The 20,122-nt window shown below is 42.3% G+C and overlaps 1 protein-coding gene across 5 annotated transcripts in view; it reads left to right on the plus strand.

The window, feature by feature from the left end:
- LOC139381091 (dystonin-like) overlaps positions 1-20,122 on the plus strand; it is a 205,819-nt gene that overhangs the window by 112,496 nt on the left and 73,201 nt on the right. For 4 of the 5 annotated variants that reach the window (XM_071124343.1, XM_071124347.1, XM_071124346.1 and 1 more), the window contains 10 exons: positions 7,259-7,387; positions 8,452-8,540; positions 8,707-8,815; positions 9,541-15,999; positions 16,117-16,269; positions 16,435-16,650; positions 16,758-16,907; positions 17,151-17,384; positions 18,076-18,228; positions 18,499-18,732. In XM_071124343.1, the coding sequence (XP_070980444.1) occupies positions 7,259-7,387; positions 8,452-8,540; positions 8,707-8,815; positions 9,541-15,999; positions 16,117-16,269; positions 16,435-16,650; positions 16,758-16,907; positions 17,151-17,384; positions 18,076-18,228; positions 18,499-18,732 (7,926 nt within the window). The remainder of the gene's footprint in view (positions 1-7,258; positions 7,388-8,451; positions 8,541-8,706; positions 8,816-9,540; positions 16,000-16,116; positions 16,270-16,434; positions 16,651-16,757; positions 16,908-17,150; positions 17,385-18,075; positions 18,229-18,498; positions 18,733-20,122) is intronic. The other variant, XM_071124348.1, reaches the window with a different exon arrangement.

Below are 20,122 nucleotides of genomic sequence, written 5' to 3' on the forward strand. Positions count from 1 at the left end.
CGGATACTGGAGGAAAAGACAGTGAATGTGAAGCAGGAAACTAGTGCCCTTCAACAGGACAAGACAATGGCTCACCAAAAACTGGTTTCTTTGGGAGCAGAACTCAAGGAGATGAGTTCTGCCCTGAGAAGAACAAAAGATGAATTAATTAAAGTGACCCAGGAAGGGAAATTAAGCCAGTCTAAAGTCAAAGATTTTGAGGCAGACCTTCAGAAGAGTAGGTTGAAAATTAAAGAAATCACTGCCAGCTCTGACAAATCCTCATTAACTTTCAAACAGGAAATCATTGTCCTTCAGAGGGAGAGAAGTGCAGCCCAAGAGAAAACTCTTTCGTTGGTGTCTGATCTCACCATGCTCAAGGGAAAGCTGGAAGAAGCCCAACAGGAGGTAAAGCAAAAGCAAATGGAAAGTTCAGCCCTGCTGCTGAAGTCCCAGAAACTGGAAGACCAACTTGAGAACTGTCAGCGGATGCTGGAGGAAAAGACAGTGAATATGAAGCTGGAAACTAGTGCCCTTCAACAGGACAAGACAATGGCTCACCAAAAACTGGTTTCTTTGGGAGCAGAACTCAAGGAGATGAGTTCTGCCCTAAAAAGAACAAAAGATGAATTAATTAAAGTGACCCAGGAATGGAAAATCAGCCAGTCTAAAGTCAAAGATTTTGAGGCAGATCTTCAGAAGAGTAGGTTGAAAATTACAGAAATCACTGCCCGCTCTGACAAATCCTCATTAACTTTCAAACAGGAAATCATTGTCCTTCAGAGGGAGAGAAGCACAGCCCAAGAGAAAACCCTTTCGTTGGTGTCTGATCTCACAATGCTCAAGGGAAAGCTGGAAGAAGCCCAACAGGAGAGCAAGCAAAAGCAAACTGAAAGTTCAACCCTGCTGCTGAAGTCCCAGAAACTGGAAGACCAACTTGAGAAGTGTCAGCAGATGCTGGAGGAAAAGACAGTGAATATGAAGCTGGAAACTAGTGCCCTTCAACAGGACAAGACAATGGCTCACCAAAAACTGGTTTCTTTGGGAGCAGAACTCAAGGAGATGAGTTCTGCCCTGAAAAGAACAAAAGATGAATTAATTAAAGTGACCCAGGAATGGAAAATCAGCCAGTCTAAAGTCAAAGATTTTGAGGCCGATCTTCAGAAGAGTAGGTTGAAAATTAAAGAAATCACTGCCAGCTCTGACAAATCCTCATTAACTTTCAAACAGGAGATAATTGTCCTTCAGAGGGAGAGAAGCGCAGCCCAAGAGAAAACCCTTTCGTTGGTGTCTGATCTCACCATGCTCAAGGGAAAGCTGGAAGAAGCCCAACAAGAGAGCAAGCAAAAGCAAATGGAAAGTTCAGCCCTGCTGCTGAAGTCCCAGAAACTGGAAGACCAACTTGAGAAGTGTCAGCAGATGCTGGAGGAAAAGACAGTGAATATGAAGCTGGAAACTAGTGCCCTTCAACAGGACAAGACAATGGCTCACCAAAAACTGGTTTCTTTGGGAGCAGAACTCAAGGAGATGAGTTCTGCCCTGAAAAGAACAAAAGATGAATTAATTAAAGTGACCCAGGAAGGGAAAATCAGCCAGTCTAAAGTCAAAGAGTTTGAGGCAGATATTCAGAAGAGTAGGTTGAAAATTAAAGAAATCACTGCCAGCTCTGACAAATCCTCATCAAGTTTCAAACAGGAAATCACTGTCCTTCAGAGGGAGAGAAGCGCAGCCCAAGAGAAAACCCTTTCGTTGGTGTCTGATCTCACCATGCTCAAGGGAAAGCTGGATCAAGCTCAAAAGGAGGTCAAGCAAAAGCAAACGGAAAGTTTAGCGCTGCAGCTGAGGTCGCAGATGCTGGAAGACCAACTTGAGAACTGTAAGCGGATGCTGGAGGATAATACTCTGAATGTGAAGCAGGAAACTAGTGCCCTTCAAAAGCACCAGACAGTAGCTAATCAAAAACTGGTTACCTTGGAAGCAGAACTCGAAGAAAGCAATTCTGCCCTGAGAAGAACAAAAGATGATTTAATTAAAGTGACCCATGAAGGGAAAATCAGCCAGTCTAAAGTCAAAGAGTTTGAGGCAGATCTTCAGAAGAGTAGGTTGACAATGAAAGAAATCACTGCCCGCTCTGACAAATCCTCATCAAGTTTCAAACAGGAAATCAATGTCCTTCAGAGGGAGAGATGTATAGCCCAAGAGAAAATCCTTTCGTTGGCATCTGACCTCACCATGCTCAAGGGAAAGCTGGAAGAAGCCGAAGAGGAGGTAAAGCGAAAGCAAACAGAAATTTCTGCCCTGCATCTGAAGTCCCAGAAACTGGAAGACCAACTTGAGAACTGTCAGCGGATGCTGGAGGAAAAGACAGTGAATATAAAGGAGGAAACTCGTGCCCTTCAAAAGGACAAGATAATTTCTCACCAAAAATTGGTTACTTTGGAAGCAGAACTCGTGGAGATGAGTTCTGCCCTGAGAAGAACAAAAGATGAATTAATTAAAGTGACCCAGGAAGGGAAAATCAGCCAGTCTAAAGTCAAAGAGTTTGAGGCCGATCTTCAGAAGAGTAGATTGAAAATGAAAGAAATCACTGCCAGCTCTGACAAATCCTTATCAACTGTCAAACAGGAAATCACTGTCCTTCAGAGGGAGAGAAGCGCAGCCCAAGAGAAAACCCTTTCATTGGCATCTGATCTCACCATTCTCAAGGGAAAGCTGGATCAAGCCCAAAAGGAGGTCAAGCGAAAGCAAACAGAAAGTTCAGCGCTGCTGCTGAAGTCCCAGAAGCTGGCAGACGAACTTGAGAACTGTCAGCAGATGCTGGAGGAAATGACAGTGAATATGAAGCAGGAAACTAGTGCCCTTCAACAGGACAAGATAATGGCTGACCAAAAACTTGTTACCTTGGAAGCAGAACTTGAAGAGACAAATTCTGCCCTGAGAAGAACAAAAGATGAATTAATTAAAGTGACCCAGGAATGGAAATTCAGCCTGTCTAAAGTCAAAGAGTTTGAGGCAGATATTCAGAAGAGTAGGTTGAAAATAAAAGAAATCACCGCCAGCTCTGACAAATCTTCATCAAGTTTCAAACAGGAAATCAATGTCCTTCAGAGGGAGAGAAGTGTAGCCAAAGAGAAAACCCTTTCGTTGGCATCTGACCTCACCATTCTCAAGGGAAAGCTGGAAGAAGCCCAAAAGGAGGTCAAGCGAAAACAAACAGAAAGTTCAGACCTGCTGCTGAAGTCCCAGAAACTGGAAGACCAACTTGTGAACTGTAAGGGGATGCTGGAGGACTTGAAAAGCAAACTTGAACTGCAAAAACAGGGATATGAGAGACAGCTGCAGTTAGTACAGGTGGAAATGAGTCAAATGCATGCATTACAGGAGTCTCATATCAAACTGGAATTGGAGCAGAAACCCAGAGAACATTCACACAGTACAGAATTAGCAGAGAATAACACCAAGTTTTTCCAGCAAGAAATTACACAGTTGAAAACATTAAATGAGAGCACTTTAAAGTTAAAGCAGGATGATCTACTACAAATAAATGAGCTACGTATTAAAATGGATCAATTGAAAAATGAGAGAACTACTATTAGCCATGACCTGATGAAAGCAAAATCTCAAATTGCTCAGTTAGAAACAGAGAAAATGCAACGTAACTCTAGCATTACTCAGCTGGAAAACATTCATAAGGAAAACTCAAAAGAGGTCACAAAGCTCAAACAAATGTTGACAGACAGTGAGCAGAAACTAAGAGTAAAGGAAAAGGAAGCAAGATCCCTCAATGAGCAGGTTGTTTCCTATGGTAAGGAAGTCAGAGGTCTTCAAGAAAAAGTATTGAAGCTGGAGCTCACAATTAAGACTGAACATAGGACTGTAAAGGAAGTGGAGACTACAAGTCAAACCAAAACATTCAATGAGAGCACTTTGAAATTAAAGCAGGAAGCTCAACAAGAATTAGACAAGGTTTGTATTAAAATGGAGCAAGTGCAAAATGAGAGAACCACTATTAGCCATGACCTGCTGAAAGCAAAATCTCAAATTGCTCAATTAGACAGAGAGAAAATGCAACTTAACTCTAGCATTACTCAGCTGCAAAACATTCATAAGGAAAATTCCAAAGAGATCACAAAGCTCAAACACATGTTGACAGACAGTGAGCAGAAACTAGGAATAAAGGAAAAGGAAGCAAGATCCCTCAACGAGCAAGTTGTTTCCTATGCTAAGGAGGTCAGAGGTCTTCAGGAAAAGGTCTTGAAGCTGGAGGTCACGATTAAGACTGAACGTAGGACTCTAAAGGAAGTGGAGACTACAAGTCATACCAATCATAAGTGTGACAAAGGCAATGAGGTTACCAAACTGAAGACTGAGCTTTTGTTAACACAGAAAATGGTGTCATCATATGAAGAGGCAAACCGCAATCTGGAGGAGGAGCTTATCAAAATAAAAGTGTCCTCAGAGGTATATATCCATGACTATAATATATATATTTTTTTACATTCACCAAAAACATGCATAGTATTTGTAGAAAATAAACAATACATAATTGAAATGCATATTTGTTGACAAATTAATAATAATAATGATATTTCATTTGTTGAGCTCATTTCCTTCACTCAATAAGCAAGGATAAATGATCTCAAGGTATTTTCTATATGTAATGATTATTCACATCTTATGCCAACAGATAGCAACAGCGGAGAAAGACAAAGTACTGGAAAAACTGCAAAGAGTGAAGAGAGGCAAAATGGAAATAGTCAGCAATCAAAGCAGTTTACAGAATCAAACAATTTCGAAAACAAATTCTTCTACTGTGCAGACTACAACAGTCCAGCAAAAACAGTCTCAGAATTTGATTGCTAAGAACCAAAGTCAAAAAACAGAAGTGATGACAATAACAAAAAAGTTAGAGGCTCTGGATGGTCAGGCAGGGAAAAGTCCAAGTGTTATAAGCACCACTAACACAAGCTCATATAATGTCAAAGACATGTCATCCAAAGGATCTCATTTAGCCTCTATGTCAAAAGACAGTAGTTTGAAGCAGAGTGAGACAACAACCCTTCCTTTTTCCCCAAAGCTCCAAGGACACAGAGGCAGTATCAGTATCAGGAAGTTGATCAAAACCAAGTTTTTGGATAGAGAAATCTTGCAGAAATTAGAAACTGGCCTTGTCACATTAGAAGAAGTCCAAGCATCACTCGTTCAGTTCATCAGCAAACCCACTGCAATTGCCGGAATCTACTTGGAGTCAAGCAAGAAAAAGATATCCTTCTTGGAGGCTGCAGAGAAAGGCCTTTTAGCTAAGACATATGCCATTGAGTATATGGAGGCACAGGCTGCAACTGGCTGTGTTATAGATCCTTTAACTGGACAAACCTTCTCGGTTCAAGCTGCTCTGGAGAACGGCATTGTTGGGTTAGATCTGAAAGACAAACTGATGGATGCTGAAAAAGCAGCCACTGGTTATATCCATGGCAGTAAAACATTGTCTGTATTTCAGGCCATGGAGGAAAGGATTGTTGACAGGCTCAAAGGAAAGAAGATCATTGAGGTCCAGATAGCCACTGGAGGATTAGTTCACCCAGTGATTGGTGTTAGGGTGCCCCTTAACATGGCTGTTGATCAGGGTCTCTTGAACAAAGCTACCTTACAGAGTCTGTACGACCCAGTCAGCAACCCCAAAGGCTTCCACAAACCTGATTCAGGACAGAAGGCCTACTACTGTGAACTACTGAAAACTTGTTTGTATGACACAGATGGTGGTGTCTATCTCCTGCCTTTTGGTCAGAAGGATCTCTCCAGTTTCTCCTTCTCCAGTTGTCACAGAGTATCAGTCATCAACAGTGCTTCTGGTATGGAAATGTCCACATACCAAGCCTTTAAGGGCAACCACATCGATAAGTTGACCTACCTGTTTCTGTCTCAGCAGGACAGTGAATGGCAGGAAAAGTCCACTGTCGATGTCAACGAAAGCCCTTTACACGTCATCACAGATCTCAAAAGTGGACGGCAGCTTTGCATCGAAACTGCCTTAGATCTGAAGTTCCTTGAAATGACAGAACTGGTAAGTTATCGGAGTGGGCTCATCAGCGTCTACGAGCTGGCAGACCTTATCCTTTCAAGAATGGTAGTTGTTCCGGACGCTAACAGCCCGTTGGCTGGTCTGTGGGATGTCACTCAAAAGAGAAGGGTGACCATTCTCCAGGGACATCAGCAGAGCCTTATCGATAGACTCACTGCACTGAGGCTGCTGGAGGCCCAGGCATGCACCGGGGGCATCTGTGACCCTGCTTCTGGGGAGAAAGCCACAGTCACCGAAGCTCTGCGTAGAGGTCTCCTAGATGAGACGTTTGCCCGCCAGCTCCAACAGTGTGAGCAAGCCTACTATGGCATCATCCATCCCCAGACAGCAAAGACCTTGAGTGTAGCTCAGGCCATTCAGGAGAACCTGTTCCCCAAAGACGTGGGCCTTCGATGCCTGGAATTCCAGCTCCTGACTGGAGGACTGATCAACCCAGAGACTCATGATAGAATCTCACTGGATGAGGCTGTTCAGAGTTTCCTGGTTGACAAAGCCACTGCCTCATTCCTGAAAGATGAGAAGTCTTCCCCAAAAAGCCTCACCTGCCCAAAGACGAAGAGGAAAATCTCATTCATGGAAGCCCTGGAAAAGGGTGTTTATGACGGCCACACTGGGCTCAGGCTACTGGAGACGACAAAGGTTCTTAGTGTTGGGGCTAAGTCGTCTTTCCAATATGTATGGACCTATCGTCACATTTGAGTGACCAGTATTTGGTTCTCCATGGCTTGTAAATAGGGAAAACAGAATGTTTGATTGACACAACAAAGGCTGACTCGATCAAGTTCTTGGACTGAAATGTTCTACACTTAAAATAAGAAATAATTAATTACGTGTGAATTTGATTTGACTTGGAATTATATGAATGTTAATTCAATTATGAATATGGAGTTCATTAAATCAGGGATGAATTATGCTTTTAGCATGATGTGTAAAGTCAATGATAAACAATTACAGTTTTTTTATCGCCAACTGTCATAACATGTAAACATCATGATCCACATGGCAATAAACTTCATAAATCAAACACTGATTTGTATGTTGCAAGCTTAAACTGTTCATTGTCCAAATAGAGGTCAGAAATATGGCTGGGGGTCTACTTAGAGGTTTATCTGTTGTTGAATGTCTGCATAACCCCATTTCCTGATTTAAAAACTCTGATCCTAACCGCCTTTTTGAAATTCTTTCCTCAAATCCTAGAGATCTGTTGATGAGGAGAAGAAAGAGCATGGTGATAAAGTTAGCAAGCTGTTAGGTTGGATGTCCAGTGTGAAACCTGGCCAGAGCAAAGATGGTAAAGCCAGCACAGAGGCCTCTAGAAAGCCCCAGGTAAATACTGTGTGCAAACATGCATTTACTGTAACTTTACGGTTTCATTTCCTGTATATTTATTGTTTGCATATTGTCATTGTATACAGTATATCATTACGCCCACAATTATGTGTGTATAACCTGTCATGCAAAAATAGCATTTTATATACTGATGGTCGTGCTCAATTACAAGATTATGCAATAAAATCAAAAAGTCGCACAACCTTTCACTGTTACTGTATGTGCATCGTTCTAATAAAGACAATGCTTTTGATACTCTCTAATTATTTCTTTACCCTATTACAAAAATGTGATATAAGTTTGGGTCAATCCCTTACATCTGAATATGAGCAGCAAAATGATTTCCCCCAAGTTTGAATCAGCCCATGGTCATTAGCCCATGGTCTCTGTCATCCTTGTGACTCCTCAGGGCTTTTGTAATTATACCCATAACTCACGATATAAACAAAGATGACACAGTTACATAAGCATTCTAGTATTTCAATAAAACGTGATTATAAATACTCCCTACTCCTTGAACATGTTATTCTCTTTAATATGCAAGGACCTAACATTTTGCACCATTACCACTTTTTATATGGATTCAAATGAAAAGCCATTTTTCTGCATACAATTATTAAATGGGCTTTACATTGAAAAGCATTACATTGTGGATGCACAGTTTCTCTTAGAAAATGATATTTTGATCAGGGCGAGTTTTTCATGAACATTTGACCAGTGAGGAAAATGTCTGTGCCCCAGTCTGACTTGCTTTGACCTGGTTTCTCCTGGATAGGTTCACGTAGTCAGGAAAAACTCTAGGCACTAGTTATTTTAAGTGATTACTATATGATAAGAAAATAAAAACAAACCAAATAAATATTTCTGTGCAAATCAAATGAATGAAAATCAGGAACTGGATATCTGAGTTTAAAATATAGCACAAACCCAAACCTGACTTTTTGTGAAAAGTCAGTGTATATTATTGTGACAAATACGATGCTACAAAGTGGCATATCGAGTGATCAGAATAAACAGTAAGATGTATATACATGTATAAGGTATACCCATTGTTATTTCAGGTTTCAATGGAAGAAATGGTAACAAAGAAGGAGAAAATTGCAGAAGCACTGAGGACTACACAGCTGATGCTAACTAAACACAGTGACAAGTGAGTTGAATTATCACAACATATATCAGTAAGGTTTTTAAGGCGGACTTTTGTTCATGTCTCTCTGCACCTTAAATTATTTAAATTATATTTTGTATGCCTTAAATGATTTAATGATATGATTATGATAAGAGAACTAAAATGCCTCTGATGTCCTGAGTTGCAGAATGACTGAGGATGAGAAGCAGGAAGCCAAGGAGCAGCTGAAATCCCTCCACCAGGCCTACAGTGATCTCTCCCAGCAGTGTTCTGATCAGACGCCATCTACCGAGCAGGTTAGATACTGGACTTAATCTCTGAACCACTGGATGGGAGTTTACAGTGTGGTGTGAGAAATTATGCACAAGTGCCACCTACTGTTCAACTGCATGACTAACCCTTTTTCCCATAATGGACTCTGGCATGGTGTGATAGGTTTTCTCTTGTGCCACATTCATTGTCATCTTAAAAACACTATGTTGACTTGTAAGGGAAAGTAGGTTTCTCAAGAGAAGGGAAAGTAGGTTTTTCTTCAAAACCCAGTGAAACTGAGTATGCTGTAAACATGCTTCTATTTCTAGGAGCATGAGTGTTTCATGTCACCCAGCCTCATTCTGACTTTTCACAGACATCATTGAAACCAAGCTTTGGTGATCTCCTTTTCATTCTTACAGGTGGTCACCAACAACCAAATATAACAGCCTTGTTGTGTTATGTCTAACTTGCTCTCTTGTTTTGCAAGATACTGAATATTCTGTCCCCAGATGCATGCCAGCCTTTAGTGTGTCTACTTCTTCTTGCTGTTGAATCACACTGACACAGCCTTGCACTTTTGCATATGAACTGTTAACATTCACATGCTTGTCTGAGGGGTGAGTAAATGTTTCACCTTGCTTTAGAAGACAGTATAAATTGACAATTTGTCAATAATAAATCAACTATATGATTTGTATCATAACATTTTGGATTTTACAATTTGTTGTTGAATATGTCTGCTCATGCTTAATGTATTTTCCCACAGGCGTTTCAGACCATTGAGGGGGTACTCGAAGTTGGAAGTGTAGAGGTCTACTCTGTGTTTAGCTCTGTTCAGAGCGGCCTGATCGACCATTACACTGGGCTCTGTCTCCTGGAGGCTCAGCTCATCACCTCTGGCCTCGTTCTGCCTCAGTTAAGGATGTGTCTGGAGCTGGATGATGCTTTCCATCATAACCTCATTGACGAGCCCACCTGGAAGCAGCTCAGAGAGCTCAACGAAGCCAACCAGTGTATCCTGAGCCCACTGTTCTCCTCAGAACCTCTCCCTGTGATAGCAGCGGTTAGAGAGGGGGCCATCTCTGAGCGCCTGGCCATGAAGGTTATAGAGATCCAGCTGGCTACAGGTGGGTTAAGGGTGTCCTACACGAGTGATGTACTGACCCTGGAAAGGGCCTTTCAGTTTGGCCTGATCCCTGACCATCTGTACGTCAAGCTCTTGGAGAGACAGGACACATGGAAGGACCTGATCAACCCCAGCACGGCAGAGAAGGTCTCGCTCACCCAGCTGGTGCAGAGGAGCGTGGCTGATGTGGAGACTGGACTGCGACTGCTGCCGGTGAAGAAAAGCCACAATGGAAACATGGAGTTGACATCTGGGAGGGAGATTAGTGTACTTAGTGCGGTTCATGAGGGCTTGATTGACAGACAGACCACGATGAGGCTGCTGGGGGCTCAGCTGTTTGCAGGTGGTATCGTCAATCCCAAAACAGGCCGTAAGCTCACCGTAGAGGAAGCCCTGTCAGAAGGCTTGATCGATCAAGGCACTGCCACTGGGATACTGAGCCAGCAGGCCCAAAATGGAGGCATAGTGAACCCTCAGAATGGCAAAAGGCTATCGGTGGATGAGGCTGTTCAGTGTGATTTGATGAGCTCTAGCGGTGCACTCTTGGTGCTGGAGAAACAGAAGGGGTTCATGGGACTTTTATGGCCTCACTCTGGTGAAATCTTGACCGTGTCTACCTCTCTGCACCATGAAATCATCACCAATCAGCTGGCATTCAAACTGCTCAGCAATAGACAGAAGATAGCTGCCCTTTACATAGCAGAAGACTCAGAGGTAGTGGATATTAACTCTGCTACTCAAAATGGTTTAATTGACACACATACAGCAGAGGTGTTGAAAACCATTGAAATACCAGATGTTTTTCCTGATGTTGATGACCTTAATGATAGATTTTCTATCTGGCTGATGTTGAGGGAGCTTCAGATTGGAGGATCCCATCGCCCTACAGATGATATTGAGAATGATGATGAGAACATAAATGCCCCATCTCCCATCGAGGCAAAACAGTTATTTATCTCATACCTCATGTTGAATAGTTACATGGATCCAAAATCCGGACAAAGGCTTTTAATATTCGATGGACAGTTGACTAAAATGGCTGAACTTTTAGTTAACATTTCAGTAGAGACATCTGAAAACCAGCTACAAAACACTGCACTTGGTAAGGCCGTTTTTGTGGACATTTCTTTGAAAGAAGACATTTCTGAAGGTTCAGAGATCTCGTTTGAAAGCAATACTGAGGATTTGGGATATTTGCACATTAACGAGGAAACAGATGGCGCAATGAAAGACCATCATGCATCCAGTTTCTTCAGGGAGGATAAGTCAAATTATAATCAATCTGACAATAAAGCCTTTTCTAATAATGTGTTTATGGTGCTAGCCCAAGATGGAACAGAGGAGTCTCCTTCAGCTATTGGCTGTGGAAACAATACCACACAACCGGATTCTGAAATAAGCATCTATCAAAATAACACAATACGTATAAATCCCATTGGAATTGATGTAGAAACCTCAGATAATCAACCAAAAGAGACTTTCAATGGAATTTCAGCCACACAAACCTCTCCCAAATCGTGTTCGGTAAATGTCACAGACATGAGCTTGCTCTCAGGTGCACAGGTTGGAAAAAGGATGCTAGCACAAGATTTCACAGAAGAGTTATCTGGCTCTGATAAGAATACCAGACCGCATGATTCTGATACAAGTGTTTTGTCTGATGGAATTTATCAAAAGAATGCAAGCCCATCATCCGTTGAAATTGGTTTAGAAACCTCAGATATAGCTTTATATAATCAACCAAAAGGAGAATCAGCCTCACAAGCCATGTCGGAAAGCCCATCCCCTACTAAATCATGCTTAGTGATTGGCAAAGACATGAGCTTGCTAGCTCAACATGTCGCAGAGGAAGCATCTGTAGCTGTTCATTTTGAAATTAATGCTGGACAATATGATTCTAAAGCCAATGTTTTGTCTAATAGCATTTATCAAAAGAACAGACAGGGCACAAGCCCATTGTCATTTGAAATTGATGTAGAAACTTCAGAAATGGCTTCTGATCATCAACCAAAAGAGACTGTCAACGCAGTTTCAGCCACACAAACTATATTTGAAAACTCAGCTCCTCCTAGATTGTGCTTAGTGAATGACACAGACATGAGCCTGTCATCAGGTGCCAAGGATTCCCAAAGGACAGTGGCACAAGGCCTCACAGTGGAAGCATCTGTCGAGGTTAGTTCTACCAGTACAAGCCGAGCACTAATTGAAATGAATTTAGAAACAGATAATCAAACAAAAGAGACAGCCAATGGAGGATCACCCACACAAACCATTTTGGCAAGCTCAACTCCTAGATCCGGCTCAGTTGATTCTGAAGCAAGTGTTTTTAAGAAGAAGAAGAAAAAGAAGAAGAGGACAAACAACACCAGTCTAGTACCCTTTGACATTGATGTAGAAGCCTCACATGTAGCTTCAGATATACCAACAGAGTCTTTCAATGGAGGTTCAGCCACACAAACCATTTTGAAAAGCAGAACTCCTAGATCATGCTCTGTAAATGACACAGATATTAGCTTGCCCTCATGTGTACAGGACTGCAAAAGGGCGCTAGTACAAGGTTTTACAGATAAATCATCTAGCTCTGAAAATTATACCAGACAACCTGATTCTGAAAGAAGTGTTTTGTGTGATAGCATCTATCTAAAGAACACTAATAACACAAGCCCAGAACCATTGGCGTTTGATTTAAAAACCTCCTCTTCAGATAATCAACCAAAAGGGACTTTCACTTTCAAGGAAGGTTCAGCCACCCAAGTCATTTTGGAAAGGTCAACCCACCAGAGATTGTGCTCGGTGAATGACACAGACACAAGTTTCCCCTCAGCTGCGCAGAATTCCAAATGCGTGTCAGCAGAAAAGGAATGTTCTAGCTCTGAAAATAATGTAGAACATTCCATAAGGGAGATAGTACACAGTTTCACAGACGAATCATCCATATCTATTGACTCTAAAAAGAATACCAGGCAGCACACATCTGAAATTTGTGTTTTGCCTGACAGAATCGATCAAGAAAACACAATGCGCACAAGCCCAACATCAATTCAAATTGATTCAGAAACAGATGTTGCTTCAGATAATCAACCTAAAGGGACTTTCAATGGAGGTTCAGCCACACAACCCATATTGAAAAGCTCTACTTTGTGCTCAGTGAAAGACACAGGCCTGAACCTACCACCGGGTGCACAAGATTCCCCACAACGTCCCACAAATACACCTGGCTGTGAGACAGACAAGAACACAAAATCTGAATCATCTCCATTGTCCATTTTATTGGCAGAAACCCTTGACACATCCACAGAGTTTCCATGCACTGAGGAAGAAGCATGGAACAATGAAGATGAGAGAGGCTTTGCGATCCACCTTCTCAGAGCCCAACTAGAGGAGGGTGGTATTTTAGACATCATCTCTGGGAAACGCTATGATCTTGATGCAGCTCTTGATAAGGGCCTTGTGGATGAGGAGACTGTGTTAGAAGTGCTGGCATTGCAGCTCCACAAGGGAGAGGTTTTAGGTGATGAGAGAAGCACAGTGGCAACCCTGAAAGAAGCTGTGTCTAGAGGATCCATATCCTCCCAGATAGCCCTGCAGATCATGGAACAGCAGAGCCTGTTGGGTGGTGTATATGACTCCAAGTCTGGATGCACTATTCGTGTAAATGAAGCGCTGGATTCAGGGATGATTGATGATGATTTGGCTGAAAAGATCCTTCACTCAGAACCTGTACACAACGCAATCATCGACCCTGATAGAAACTGCATGCACAGCATTTCTTATTCCCAGAGTCTGGGCCTCATAGACAACAATGAGGCCGAGAATATATGTCAACATCAAACAGACAAAAAGGTGGCGGTTTTGGTTCTTGATGCCCCTGATGAGGATGTCAATGGGGAAGAAGGTAAAGAGAATAGGAATAGACATGCAGGGGAAGATGTGGATGCAGAAGGAAACAGAGAACAGAACTGCGATTCCCAGAAGTCCTTACTACCTTCGTTCACCATTAGTCATGGGCCTGTATGTAGACAGATCCTATCACCTATCCTGTCAGATCAGGTAACAGGCGAACACGTCATCCATCAACCTGACACATCATCTTTATTAAGGGAAGATGGTTCCTCACAGGCCCCTAACAGTCCACTGTCAGACATGGTCCCTGGGTCTAGAAATTCCATCCACAATGACATGTTGTCAAACAGATCAAACTCTCTCAGTTTGAGTGATAGTGGAGATAGCGGAGCTCCTCAGGCCCAGGCTAAAGAGGTGAGACAGACAGAGAAAGATGGTAACAGTTCTCTGAGGAGAGGCACGGATCTGTCCTGTGAGGCAATCGGCTTCACTCCGGGTGATGGGCAGCTGGGAGCAGGATACCGTGAGATAATGGGGAACCAGACTGTCAGTCCTGTTCAGAGTGACTCAGGCGTGTCCTGCTCATCACATAGTGATCTGTTGTCTGATGAAAGGAAAATGGAGAATGTGTTGAACGCAATTCAGCCGCCAGCTAGCCAGCTAGTCAAGGAGTCAGATCAGAGAATAGATAGCTCATCACTGAGAGATTTGTCTAGCGATGTAACAAGCACTGTGTCCGCAGTCGTGGGTGTCAATGTGGATAAAATGTTAATAAACAGTGATGGACTTTCATCGTTTAGCACTGTGCCACCTCAGCAACCGCTAGTGAAGTCAGATGGGGATATTGGTGGAGATATCAAGCCTACATCCTCTCAGAACGGGTACAGTCAGAGTAAGCCAACAGATCAAAAAAAGACTCCAGTGCAGTTGACTAACTCCTCTGATTTAGCTATTGTATCCAGTGTACTGATCATAGAAACACACTGTGACAATAATGACAGCTATGATGTCGGTGATCAAGAGCAGTTAGAAACTGCTCCCACTAAAGTGATATCTAGCAGAATTACCCCTGATCTGACACTGACTGATAAACATCTGTCAAATTCAAACGCTAATGTTAACGCTAAAGCTAATGACAGGGTTGAATCAAGCAGGGGTGATGACAGCACACCATCCTCAGGGAGACAAGGAGATTCATCTGATGGTAGTGTCTCACAGATTACTGATCAAGCTGATTCACCCACTGTGTCCAAGTCATCACAGACAGGACAGACAGGTACTGGCAAATGTAACTCAGTTGTGTCTGAGAAGTTTCCCGATACAAGTTCGTCATCAGCATCAGAAATGTTCCCAGGGTATCCATTAAAGGCAACAGAGCCAGGTATGAGATCAGTTGTTAAACAAGATGAATGTGGTGCAGTTGAGAATCATCCCCAGCCGATGGCTGCTATTGTTCAACCAGACTCTTCCTCCAATACCCCCTCAACATCAGAAATGACCTCACAGCATCTGGTAAAGGGTAAAGAGCCTGGCCTGGGGTCAGATCTTACACAGGATGTAAATAGGCAAAATCTATGCGTTGCTGATGAGAATCATACCCATCTGATGACTGTTGATGTTCAACCAGACTTCATGACACCTGAGAGTGTCCCACCACCTGCGTCGGCCATCTACAGTGCTCAAAGGTCCGGTTTAGGTGAGCCAGTGAGAATGAGAGTGGAGGGGGCAGATGTCGATGAATTACAAAAGGCCGAGACCCAAGCATTGGAGGGCATCATCAACCTGATACAGGACAATCCACAGTCCCATGGAAGAGGTTCTGGTGATTTTGGTAGTGAGACAGATGCAGCTCCTGGGCTTGTGAAAAGTAATAGTCCAGATCTCCTCAGGGATCTGTTGAAGCATGAGGCTCTCCGTTCAGGTAAAACTAGTCTGGATGGAGGGAAACCACCCCATGAAGAAACACCTACATCTGATATGATCCAGATTCAGTTTCAGCAGGTTCTTCAAAGTGTATCCTCAAGCCAAGACCCTGCCATGCTCAGAGATGTGATTGGAGCCTTGAGCAGTATTCTGGGGGGTGCTCCTGATGAGGACAGGCCACGCAACCTGGAGATCATCCAGGAGGAGGACTCGTCCGATGAGGCTGAAGGTGCCGTGGCAGATCCCATGGAAGGTCTTGACCTATATCAATCTACTGAGGTTGAAACCATTTCAGACACAGGCAACGCTGGAGCAGTTCAACCTAAGGTCAGGGTAAGTTTTATGTTCAAAACTCATATAAATGCGTATAAAATAACTACTACTCATGTATATGACATATGTATTTATTTGAGATTATTCATATATATCATGTATTTTATGTATTTTCAGAAACAGTACTCCACCCAGGATTATCTGGAGTGTGTTGGCAGACTTCAGGATCATGCAGATGTTGTAGTGGAGATCAGGAACGACTTGTCATCCAAGCAGGGCTCTCTGAGTAACAACATGGAGGAGTTACACAGTCAGCTGGAGGAATCTCAGGTTTGTATCACATATACTTAAATGCACCATAGAAAGGATGGAATACATTATAATAACAATGCATCCCTGAAAGAATGTGGTACCTTCGGTACTTTCTAACCACTTACATTTTGTCCCCTCCTTGCATGAGCACCTGTCTCAACATTCACCCACTTCTGTTTCTAGTTGTTGGAAGCACATCTGTCTACACTGGCTAGCTTTCTAACCAGAGATCTGGACATAGCCAAGCAGCTGTTAAAGTCTGCTAATGAACTCATTCCCACGCATATCCACCAAGATCTGGCTTCAGCCTTTCGAGAGTTGCAGCCAGCATTTGCAGACGTTTGCCAAATGTCTGCAGAAAGGAATTACGTTCTAATGCAGGCTATTGATAAAGGAAAGGTCAGTGTTTGTTTCTCATTGTTGTGATCTAGGAAATGATGTTACTGAACTGCAATAAATAATAAGTAAATGAAATTAATCCTCATTGTGTGAACTGTGTTTTTCAGGCCAATTTGGAGTCAACATACCAGGAGCTCCTCAGTACCCTTAATCAACTATCAGGCTGTATTCATGACAACTCTGAGATGACCTACAACCTAGACATCATGAACACATATGACGTGAACACAGTGAAAGAAATGATCCAGAATATTGAGGTATCTTTTCATACCTTATTCTCCTTATGTTCCTTATTCACCTACAGTAGTGTATTTTAAGTATATTTTAAGTATATATGAATAAAATACACAGTATTTTTGTTATATGAAACGAAATTAAAAGTTTGTGGTTTTTCCCTAGAATTAACCAATGACACAATATATTATGGTTTACATTTATACATCCAATGAGTTGTGTTGATTGGTTCAGCCCCCTTCCATGACCCCTGTCTGTGTTTCTAGGACATGGAGACTAATGTGTTAGGGACCCAGAGGCATCTGGAGGACACTGCATTTGACATCCAGTACTTTATCTCAGAGCATGCCCAGTTCCTGAGCCCAGCCCAGAGCAAGCACCTCCTCAAGTCTCTCAGCGCCACCCAGAGGGCAATTAAGGATCAGATGGAGAGGGTGGCCAATCAGAGACGCACCCTTCAACTCCAGCTGGAGATCAGCGAGAATGAGAGTCAGCAGAAGGTTTGGACCCAAATGACTGGGCTTAGGGCCATTGCACCTTGGAAAGAGTCGATTTCAGTTTGTTGAGAAAACTATGAAAATGTATTGGTTGAAGTGAAGTGTGGCTGTGTGTTTATTTTATTTTATAGCTACTTAAACATAAATTATGGTCATGATATATATTTTAGAATATATATAAAATAATAATGTCACTAGAATTCATTAAGTCAGATTTATCATGTGTATATATTTATAATGTATAATGTGTTTTGAATGTGTTTTAATGAGAAGTTAGTCTCTTGCATGTTTCTTTTAACACTAAAAAGACCATTGCTTGACCACTGCCAAACGCTAACCTTTCTCCTGGTCGTGTTCACGTTTCACAGGCTTCAACACACCTTTACACTCTAAACTCCAGAGGACAAACTCCAAAGGCATCTTCAGTGTGGGAACGTTTTTCTCAACCAACCTCAGCACTAACACACTTGGGAACAAATGTCCTATTCCTCTCTACTAAACCCTTCCTCTTTCTTTACCATGTCAGAATGCTGGCCTGTTGAGTGGCTAGCATGTTTACAGCATACTCAGACCATTGTCATCAGGGGTTGACTATCTACGAATGTCCAGTATGATTAATGCCTACTATGTAGTGTATGCTGTTGGGAGGAGTATAACATTGTAACATTGCAACATTGCTCTCTGGTGTGTGCAGTGCTTGGTGGAGAAACAGAAGGAGTTCTCAGACAAGTTGCAGGAGCTGTGTGACAACCTGACCAATACAGAGAACTGTCTGATAGGCCAGCAGCAGCAGGCCAAGAGTGTAGAGAGTGTGGAAGACCTGCAGCAGGTCCAGAAAGAGCATCAGGTACAGTACAGTAGCTTGTTGACGAAATGTTGGTTCTAATAAATGAATTGCATCTGAACTATAGAATGTATGGCTACATTATTTTATTTTAAGTATGATGTCATTGCTACACATTTATCGTATACACAATTATGCACATTGTGTTACACATGTATTGCTATTATACTGAATCTTGTTTGATGGGTTCACTAATTTATCACCTAACATTTCTGTTATCATGCTTTCTGTGCCTGTGTCTGCATCTCTGTGTGTTAAATATTAAATGTCCAGGCCTTGCAGAAAGACATCCTGACCAACGGCAGTGCCTTGAATGAGGTCATCAGTAGCACCAAGAAGTTCCTGGATGAGAACCGGTCTATGCTGACCCCAGATCAGATCGCTGCCATCGAGAGCAAGCTGGAGGACGCCAAGAGCAAGGTCAAACTCATCAACCAACGGGCCGAGGAGTCAAGGAAAGACGTGGAGAAGTCTGTGACTACTGCTATCAAACAGGAGACTGAGAAGGTTGGAAAACATATTACATTTTGCATGCATCAACATTATCCATATACCATGACTCGGTGCAAATCTGAATCATGACAGTTAAACTTTCTATTGTAGGTGGTTTACAGGAAAAGATAGATCCGCTTAAAGACAAATAAAATGAGTTATGTTATTCAGCTTGATGATTGCTTACTTATTAAAATAATATATAAATGTACAAAATGTATAGTTATCTATTTAATCATATACAGTGCCTTGCGAAAGTATTCGGCCCCCTTGAACTTTGCGACCTTTTGCCACATTTCAGGCTTTAAACATAAAGATATAAAACTGTATTTTTTTGTGAAGAATCAACAACAAGTGGGACACAATCATGAAGTGGAACGACATTTATTGGAGATTTCAAACTTTTTTAATAAAATAAAAAACTGAAAAATTGGGCGTGCAAAATTATTCAGCCCCTTTACTTTCAGTGCAGCAAACTCTCTCCAGAAGTTCAGTGAGGATCTCTGAATGATCCAATGTTGACCTAAATGACTAATGATGATAAATACAATCCACCTGTGTGTAATCAAGTCTCCGTATAAATGCACCTGCACTGTGATAGTCTCAGAGGTCCGTTAAAAGCGCAGAGAGCATCATGAAGAACAAGGAACACGCCAGGCAGGTCCGAGATACTGTTGTGAAGAAGTTTAAAGCCGGATTTGGATACAAAAAGATTTCCCAAGCTTTAAACATTCCAAGGAGCACTGTGCAAGCGATAATATTGAAATGGAAGGAGTATCAGACCACTGCAAATCTACCAAGACCTGGCCGTCCCTCTAAACTTTCAGCTCATACAAGGAGAAGACTGATCAGAGATGCAGCCAAGAGGCCCATGAACACTCTGGATGAACTGCAGAGATCTACAGCTGAGGTGGGAGACTCTGTCCATAGGACAACAATCAGTCGTATATTGCACAAATCTGGCCTTTATGGAAGAGTGGCAAGAAAGCCATTTCTTAAAGATATCCATAAAAAGTGTTGTTTAAAGTTTGCCACAAGCCACCTGGGAGACACACCAAACATGTGGAAGAAGGTGCTCTGGTCAGATGAAACCAAAATTGAACTTTTTGGCAACAATGCAAAACGTTATGTTTGGCGTAAAAGCAACACAGCTCATCACCCTGAACACACCATCCCCACTGTCAAACATGGTGGTGGCAGCATCATGGTTTGGGCCTGCTTTTCTTCAGCAGGGACAGGGAAGATGGTTAAAATTGATGGGAAGATGGATGGAGCCAAATACAGGACCATTCTGGAAGAAAACCTGATGGAGTCTGCAAAAGACCTGAGACTGGGACGGAGATTTGTCTTCCAACAAGACAATGATCCAAAACATAAAGCAAAATCTACAATGGAATGGTTCAAA

The sequence above is a fragment of the Oncorhynchus clarkii genome, chromosome 23 (genome assembly GCF_045791955.1).
Source record: "Oncorhynchus clarkii lewisi isolate Uvic-CL-2024 chromosome 23, UVic_Ocla_1.0, whole genome shotgun sequence".
Classification (NCBI taxonomy): domain Eukaryota; kingdom Metazoa; phylum Chordata; class Actinopteri; order Salmoniformes; family Salmonidae; genus Oncorhynchus; species Oncorhynchus clarkii.